This window comes from Centropristis striata, chromosome 10 (assembly GCF_030273125.1).
Source record: "Centropristis striata isolate RG_2023a ecotype Rhode Island chromosome 10, C.striata_1.0, whole genome shotgun sequence".
NCBI lineage: Eukaryota > Metazoa > Chordata > Actinopteri > Perciformes > Serranidae > Centropristis > Centropristis striata.
In genome coordinates, this window is record NC_081526.1 from 11,743,254 (window position 1) to 11,752,716 (window position 9,463).

General features: G+C 39.3%; 1 protein-coding gene across 1 annotated transcript; it reads right to left on the reverse strand.

The window, feature by feature from the left end:
- Positions 1-1,230: 1,230 nt before the first annotated feature.
- Positions 1,231-9,268, reverse strand: fancb (FA complementation group B). The gene is made up of 8 exons (XM_059342689.1): positions 8,357-9,268; positions 8,108-8,263; positions 7,910-7,999; positions 7,253-7,381; positions 5,591-5,766; positions 4,346-4,770; positions 4,025-4,265; positions 1,231-2,203 (listed from the first exon to the last, which is right to left on the reverse strand). Exons 1-8 carry the CDS (start codon positions 9,266-9,268, stop codon positions 1,795-1,797), a joined length of 2,538 nt encoding a protein of 845 aa, XP_059198672.1. The 3' UTR covers positions 1,231-1,794.
- Positions 9,269-9,463: the final 195 nt, after the last annotated feature.

Below are 9,463 nucleotides of genomic sequence, written 5' to 3' on the forward strand. Positions count from 1 at the left end.
CAAACAGATAAAAAGACACTTTTAAGATAGTAATTAAAAGAAAAAAATATTTTTAAATTATTGTTATTATTTATTTAACAATTTTTTTAAAAAATCTCTTTTACTTACCATTGGCATGTATTTATTTTTATAATCATGACTAACGTTTCATGAGTTTTTTTCTCTTTTCCTGGCAGAAATGGACTGCCTAAAGTGACAACAGATGGCCGGCATCCCCAAAGGTGTCAAAAGATGAATCTATCAACTGTCAGTTTGTCTGCATCAATAAGCCAGATAGGATGTAGATTTTGGTTTCTCCATGTCTGCGATGTTTCATAGCACAGCAGCAACATTAAGTGAGGAGACTTCAGCTGAGAGTAGAGACCCTGCAGCCTTCTTCCAACACTCACAGTTAATAGAAGTTAACAGAGAATAATGGGATGACAAACCGTATATCTTACTCTGGGTGGCAGTCGGGGCATTAAGGGACCACCAATACAACTGAATTTTCGTTTTCACATGTGATATTTTTCTCCCTGGCCCTTTATTTGTGTTATTTACTGTACAGAATTCACAATTCTCCATCTGTGCTCGAAGTGACGGGGTGTTTGTGCCACAGCCAGAAAAAGGTGTGTGTACGTGTGGTGAATGTGTGTGTGTTGCCTGTTTCCTGTATATGAGGGATGAAAGAAGCAAAGAAAAAGTGTTGATGTGTGTGATCAGCTTGCATGGTGTCTGAGTAGCTGCAAACAGGAGCTTTATTTCCATTCTAACAAGACAAAAATATATTTTGTACTTTTGGAACATTTTATTAAGCCACAGCTGCATTACCGTCATAAAATAACACTTTACGAATCATTCTCTTTGAAGTAATTAGGTTTCAGCTATGTTCAGGGGAGTCCTGTGGCTGTGAGTGCAGTAGCAGCCATTACTTGCAATGAAGCAGACATATTGAAAGTTTATCTCCCCTCAGATGGACTACTACACACAGATGGAGTAGCTCCCGGAACAAACAAAATGCACATCCTCCCTTTTCAGCTCCCACTGGGAGAAAAAAATACAGCATTTTTAGCAAAACTGTGGCCAAGCTGCCACAGACCTCATGTATCCAGAAAAGCCAGGATCCTTTTAAGTAGGATTTGATGTTTACTTGGACCAACGTCATATAAGCTAACAGTGCTGTCAGCCTGAGCAGCATCACAGAAGAGGCAGAATCCAAGGACTTTTTTCATTTTTTTATTTACATCGTTTCACAGGAAAATAACTGAACCATGAGAGGAGAGCACCACTAAAAGCTTTCAGTCAACTCCAGCCACTGAGCAGATGTATAACCCCTTTGCTCTACCATCATCTGTTGCCTTTATTCAAAACACAAACAGTTTCTCACCCAAGGATGAAAGTGGTCTCTGTCTCCTACTGAATAGCACCCAGCAGCAGCAGACATTAAAGAGTATTTTTGAACACAGAGGCTCTAAAAGGGACATGAACAGAAGAATAAGCTTTGCAGAGAGCAGCAGCATCACATCAGTATCAGATTAAGGCAGTGAAACCGGGGAGGTGATCCAGTGGAAATAGTCTGAGGCTCCACACAGCAGCAGACACTAGATAGATACAAACCCCGAGAGTCTGAGGCAGCAGACATGCACAATAAAGCAGGGACAACAACAAGATAGCAACAGGAGCTGCCCTCAGTGCAGGTGAAATACACAGAGCATACATGATGAAGTCATTACACTTGACACGATACACCATAAAGACTTTTTCCTCCATTACTACTAACTGCTTGTCCAGACTATGTGATGGGATTGCAGCGCATTAAGGGAGCAAAGTTCTCTGAGTGTCCAAGAGAGCTGCCAAATCCCCCTCCAGCTGGATTTTAGACATGCTTTGGGTTAGCCTACGATACCTCCCAACATCCACAAGGGGGCTCAACCTCCTCCTACTCCTCTCAACGTCCCGCTGAAACGCCTCCCGACACCTCTGGAGCCCCTTCACAGAACCTGGCTCGGGGGTCTCCTCAAGTCCGAGGCTATTCATCTCCTCCTCGTCTTCTCCACAAAGTAGTGATGACACACAGTCTCTGAGTGACACCACCTCTTTCTCCAGTGCCGAAGAAAATATTTGAGCTGCACCCTGACCTCTAGTACCTTTGACAGGCTGGATGGAGCAGGCTGCAGGGAGGTAAGCCAAGAGGGAGTCCAGGAACTGGAGCGTCTGCAAGGGGCTGCAGAGGAATGACAGAGCCACAATTTTCATGTTAATATATAATGAAAACATGATGATTTTGGAAGTTTCTTCATGTCTACTTTTTTCATCATTTCTACCATTCGTCAGCTGCTTCAACCCCACCTACCTGTTCAGGTTTACTCAAGGAATTTTGTAATTTTAAGTGTTCTGCTTGCCAGGGAATCCTAATCACTTTGATATTCAGTGAAATATCACATGGACATGCCTCCTAGTCAACTTCAAAGCCTTGTCAACTTTGAATCTATTAATATAAATTGAGTCTACCTTCCTTAGTTCTTTTAAATAAAATTGAATAATTCAAGAGTGTCCCTGGTAGTAGAATTTAAACCAGCACACAGAGCAGTAATAACTTAGTTTGCAAATGAAAAGAACCTCTCTCTATTAAAAAGAGTTCTTTGTTTGTCTGACTTTCAGGAACAAATCTAAAAATCAAATCAGCAGCATATTATATTTCAAATTATGCAAATCAGGGCGAGTTCTTCATAAAAAAACAACAAACAGAAAATATCAAAAGGGCACCATGATATAAATGCCAAATTAAGACAGGGAAGGTATTTCATAGAGCTTTTGACCTCTACAGAGCAATGTTTTGTGTAGAAGGTTTTTTCTGTTGGGGCTGAAACACCTGCAAAAAATACTGATGAAGTTGTTAATCAGACTGCAAAAAAATACCAGTGAATGGAAAAGTTTGCTCTCTGATTTATCCATTTTCCACTCTAACACTTTACATCATGTCAAAATGCTTTAGCTTAACTTGAAGAACCTTACTTAGCGGAAAACTTTGTTAAATGTTAAAATTTGTTAAATGACTTTGTGTTAAAATGCTCGCTGCACACAGAACATTAGGCGTTTGGAAGAATCCTGCCAACTCAATTATCAATGTTAACGATCAATGAATCGGTTAAAAGCTGCATGCATACATGCGCGAAATAAAATACATATATACAGTACTATGCGAAAGCCTGTTTTAATAACGTATGCTTTTATTTTGAAAGGACGAAAGAGGCATGAGGTTAGTTTTCACAGTAATCTTGCATATTTAAGTGTGTTTTGTGTTTAAATTAGTTTTGGATAAAATTAAACTTAGTAATTCATGCTAGCAAGGTTTGATACAGTAAGCTAGTTTTGCTAGAATTAATACTCTTGTATTTCTGTGTGTTTTAGAATTGCAACTTTCAGTTTGCAAACTGTAACTTTATCCAACTTTATTCTCAGCTCATTTGCTTATTGACGTACGGCCATAAAACTGAATGCTCGGCCGTGTTTCTGTTCAGTGAGTACTGATACGCAGTCATAGATAAAATTAAAATGAAAAAAATACAGATCGATTAAAAATTCCACGTAATCGACCACATTCATAATGACCATTAATCCATCATCAATGTATTTATTCCCATCCCTAGTCACACAGTTAACTTGATATCCACTGAAATATTGTCGTCAGACTGCGGCTGATGGGTTCAGAGGTTTATATAGGTGTAAACAATGCAGGCTTTAAATTATTTTTTTTTTTTAAATCAGCTTTGCAAATGTTTGAAAAAGGAAGGATAGAGTTTGAATATGGTTGTCAGACCTCAAGTAGACACACAATGCATTTTGGTTTGCAACACTTTAACAGAAATTTTGTTCAAGTCTATGTGAAAACTTTAACTTGACAATAAAAAAATACATTCTTTCACTTTATGAACTGGAAATATGATTGTGGCCAAAAGCCAATGCTATCCAAACCATCAACACTCATAACTCTGAGGCAGTGACACAGCCGTCTTACCGCTATCTGTAAATAAAAATGATTTACCTGGAGTGGACAGACAGTTCCCCCTGGAAAGGGGTTATCTGATGCCAGTGCAGCAGCATGAGAGCAGATGGTCCTGAAGAATTTAACAGTAGATACTGAGGGCTCACTTCTATCCTCTTACAACCCACTCTTTTCTGAATCCAGCCATCTATATCACCTAAGCTGTGATCAGGAGAGTGTATGTGGAAGACCCGGTGATCCAGCACCGCCATCAGACTCAGCAAGTCCTCTTTAACCTCATCTGGGCACAAAAACAGAGACAACAATCAACTTTCGTGTGTCAGAATTTAAATCTCAAGTTGCTGAAATTTCTGATTTTACCTGTTTTGAGTTCGGGGTTTTTCAACAGTCGGGTTTGGAAATCACTATGAATGTCTAAAGCAACTTGACCACAATGCAGGACAAAAGGTGTTGGGTTGCTCACAAGGGCAAAAGCATCTTGTCTGTGGACGTAATGGAGCATGACACGGCACTTGACACAGCCAGAGTTCAACAGAGGCGTCAGCTTGGTCACAGCAGTCACAGCCAGTCTGCATGTGTTGAGATCATTGGGTCTGCCGGCATTGTGTTGCTTACTTCTTTTGGCTGCGGGCTCTGAGAACGTGGAGGCAGAGGAGGACGGAGAGGATGATGATGGGGAGGAGGGCGGAGGGAGCCAGAACACTTGGCTCTGGGTCTGGATGACTGCAGGCGTTGAGCTCTGACCCGTCTCTGTCAGGACGGATAAGCTCACGCTGGCCACTGGTCTGGAGCAAAAATAACACATCACTAACTATCAGATATCACACGGACAGTAGGTAATCAGACAAAGAGTGAAATAAAATGTGTGTGCAGCTGAATGTGTGACCGCTTTTGAACAGGTTAACAACACCAATTTCTCCAGGTGGTGAAATTACAACAGATGGACAAGTGCTCCAATCATAACAGCAATAAATGGGTTCTTGAAGCAATCATGCCAGAAGTGGTTTTCTCCACATGTTCTCAAATAAAAAGCAGGAAAAGGGGGATAGGAGGAATCTGATAGCTTTTTGTACCCACTAAAAGGAGCTGGGAAGGTAATTAAATGCCATGGAGAAATTCACATACAGTTGGGGGCAATCAAAGGTGCAAACAAACATCAGTTAGAGGCATTTGTTTTACAGAGATTACGAGCCTGAGACTGATTTAATTGTACAAAAACCATGATTGATTTAAGAAACAAATTGTACCTGAGTGATGTGATTAACTCAACATGATCTGTCCACCTCAACAAATGGCACCATAATGTTTTAGTAATGACAAATCTAATCAGACTGCACTGATGCGGTCTGACAGCTGGACACTAGTACCGGTACTTCACTAGGCTTGCCATTTTAATATTGCCTGTATCTTTACCATACACACATGGATCCACTTAACCACATGAACTCATTATGTCCAAAAAGACATTACATGCATGATCATTCTTTGAAGAATCACTTCTAGGTGTTTAGATAATGTCATGTAACCCTCGGTCCATAACGCTCACACATTCTGCACACAGACAAACATACAATCCTTTTCAATTAAGAAACAAATCATGTTTACACTGAGCTGTCAGTAGTTAGTATCACTCCCACAACCATTCGCTCCTCAGTGATGCGATGCCACAGCTTGTCAACTTGCGGTTCTGAAGACACTGCTGGCATGTCTTGTGTCTTGTCATCCAAGGCTTCATCCTTTGACTCATCATCATCACAATCCCACAGAGCTATAAGGCCTTCCTGGACAGAAAGTGCAATGACTATAATCAGCAATGACAAGTGTGTGACAGCATTGACAGCAATAGCAGTTTATGTCAGACATTTCAATTTGCCCATTAGGTACACATGTGGACTTTTAAAAATACTATTTAAGAAGAAAGAGTGTCACACTGATACTTTCTGTCAAAATACTGTATAATTATCCACAGTATTTGAAACCTGCTTTTCAAAAAAAGTTTGTTTGAGCCACATTCTCCATTTGTTATGGTTAGACGGGTTGGAGTTTCCAAGATTAAGTCTTGTGACCACAGCACAAGGAAATTCCAACAACGGTATCAAAGCATTTAAAAAACATTGTGCAACATCAGAAGTACAAAGTAAAAGACAACAAATATTTGTGGCATTTGTTATCACTGCCTACATTTACTTCCTCAATGCCTGCAGCAGCATTAGGAACACTGACTGCCTCAGCCTCATGTGGAATGCCATCTCAAATATGACAAATATGACGAATATGACTATGAATTTTTAACATGAGTGACAAGTGCTGGAGCAAAGCCTAACCAATTGAGGAGGACAAGGGCGGGACTTCCAGTAATATACCTCACTGGTTTATGACAATACATTGTATACGCTTAAATCTCAATAAACATTTTACACAATATCCCATTTTGAAGCTGTGAGCAGAATCAAAAATGCATGTCTGTGTTACAGATATTATATTATCAGAGATGAAACTGAAAACCACAACAGCTTAGATCAGTATGCTGTCAATATTCACTCATGGAAAAAATTATTAGACCACCTTAGGCCATGTTTCCTCTTTGATTTCTTGTTCATTTTAATGCCTGGCAGTTGATAATGATTTTGGTTATTATCAAGACAACCCTGGAAAATGGCTAGATATCAGCTCTTAAATTAAACTCTCATGAGCTATTTTTGTTGTTATCATTATATTTGTCCAAACAAATGTATCATTAGTTGTACCAGGCAATAAAATGAACAAGAAATTGAATAAAAAAATGGTCTAATATTTTTTTCCATGACTGTATTGTCATACAACTTATTATTATTATTATTATTATTAATAATAATAATAATAATAATAATAAATAATAATACATTTTATTTGTAATGCGCTTTACATTAAAGGAAATCTCAAAGTGCTACAGGTTAAAAGTCAGTCTAATTATAAAAAGGATTAAAAAGGATAAAACAGCTAAAAAAAGAAGGAAAAGTATACATATATATATATATATATATATATATATATATACATATACATCATACATACACAATCTAAAAACCATCTGGATGGACAAAGGTTTTGCTAAAAAGGACATTTTTTAGAGCCTTTGTGTTATCTGGTCTCATACTAGACAGAAGGCAACATTTCTAGAATAATAACTCTTTGGTCTGAATCCCTTAACCACATGTTCCAAGGCCTCTGAAAAAAGCAGGGCTTTGCAGAAAGTCAAAGCTGCATATTTCCATAAATGTTCTGTACCTGCTCAGGCTGGGTGAGAACAGTCTCTCTTTCTGAGACCCCATCAGTAAGGGCGTGGACTGACTGCTGTAGAACTCGGTCCTTCACTCTCACTTCATGTTGAAGCTCCTGAAGCACGGTCAATCCACTCTATATAACAAATTATATCATTAAGAGCATATATTAGATTTAACACACATTAAGGGACTGAGTGATAAAAAAAAATATTTAAATTTAGGCTTGAAATTTGTTCGAAACATTTAGAAAATGTAAGTACACACCTCAACAAAATAGTTTTAGTTGTTTTTAGACATATCAAATTAGATATTATACCTATGAATTAAATCATTATCATATTAATACATTATATTTTCATAGAACTACAGTATATGTGTCCCTATATTGCAAATGTACTGTATGTAGAAGTAAATGTTAAATAGTCGAACAGTTTATGTTCAATAAAATAAGCAAAATTCCTTTCTTTATGTATGCAAAATAAAAATAACATAAATGGGTCCCTTTTTTTGCTATTGAATCATTAATTAATATTTTGTAAAACAGTAATACAATATGATATATATGAATATCATCAGGATACAACTAATTATGCTTATAGTGAATTATAGCCCAGCTGAAAGACTAGCGCTACCACTCCAAATATAGTTTATAAATGCTCACCTGCAGTCTGGACTCTAACGCTCGGAGAGTGAGGAGATAGTTCTCCGGTGGAGGAGGCGGTGTGTTTGGTGCTTCACTGTCCTGACCACGCTGAAATATGTATTTACAGTGAGTAATACTGACCACCTTCAAATGAAGATTTTATAAAGGGATATGCATGGTGTATCTCACATGGGAAGAGGGAAATATATGCCTTACAGAATATGAAATGCCACACAGGTCTGTGAGGAGAAAGTTTTCCAAAGGCTGTCCTGTTCCACCATGATCCTCAAATACCAACAGCATCTGGTCTGTTCCACATCCCAAGAAGTCGTCCACATGGACAGAGCTGACATTAGACCAGTGGGAGGCTATCTGGGGAAATGAGTTTGACAAAGTTGGCTTATAAAAAATGTGTAAACAGAAAGTAAAGCTATGAAAAATACAGATATTTAATCCTCAGTTTACCTGAAATGTTTCCTTCCAGATAGCACATACATGGCCCTGCTGAAAAGATGTTACAAACAGGGAGCCATGTCTTCCTGTGTGGACCACCTGAATGTTTTCAGGCTGTTCAAAGGGAAGCTGACACACATCTTTCACAATGCCATCCTCATAATAAACCAGTTGCTGTTTTGAAGTTGCTGCAACCACAGCAGATTTCATCACACTGTCATCCACTTTTTCAGCTGACAGCACCAAGATGCACCGTATGATGCCAATATAGGGATGAGGCAAAATCATAGTGCCATCAAACGTGTGTCCACTTTTAACAAAGTAGCCCAGGGTTTGGTTTGTGGGCTGACTTTCTGAGCACTGTTCTGAAATGTTTTGCAGTCCAAGAATACATACTTGTTCTTTGTGGAGGGGAAGTTCTGCTACAACACTGTGGGACAACTGAATGGGTATCTGTCTCACCTCTCCTGCTTGCAGAGATGCATAGAAGACATTACCAGCATGCCTCCACAGCACCGTGGGGCCCCGGAGGATAGACACATCCTCCCCTATTGGATAAGGCAGTTTAAACTCAATGCAGGGCTCCAGTCGGTTTGAGCTGCTCAGTGTGAGAAGACTATACTGGAAGCTTCCCCCTTTCTCACTCTTCTTTGTTACTAAAATACACGGCGTGGTAACTCTCCTCTGAACATTCAGGGCGCATTTACATTTCACAATATCCACATGAGCTGATCTTTTCCTGCTGATGACAGCTGCTCCATCAGCTGCCTTCAGGAACGCGTTGTCTTCCCGTTCAAATGAAACGCTGCGGAATATTAACTCACTCACTGCTGACGCTCGTTTGCAGCTGAACAAGATTATCTTTCCATGCAGGGAAAGCCGATGGGGATTTCGATACAAATCTTCCGTGAGCAAGCTCTCCATTATGCAATAGGGAATATTCTGCTGCCTACCAGGTCCGATCCCTGCTTACTGACAGCTTGAGCTACCGTTGCTAAGTTAGGAGCTGTCGCTTTCATGACAAAAGTGTCACCAGTGTGTACAAATGAACGACGAGTTGCTAATATTACTCATGAGAGAGAAATTAAGCTCTTTCCAGTGTTTCATGGCGACAGATAC

Excerpts from the sequence above, each read along its gene's own strand:
- fancb (XM_059342689.1), bottom strand. The coding sequence starts at position 9,268 with ATGGAGAGCTTGCTCACGGAAGATTTGTATCGAAATCCCCATCGGCTT. Across the intron at positions 8,000-8,107 it reads TGTGTGGCATTTCATATTCT|CGTGGTCAGGACAGTGAAGC; the intron begins GTAAGGCATATA and ends TACATATTTCAG. Across the intron at positions 7,382-7,909 it reads CGTTAGAGTCCAGACTGCAG|AGTGGATTGACCGTGCTTCA; the intron begins GTGAGCATTTAT and ends TTTGTTATATAG.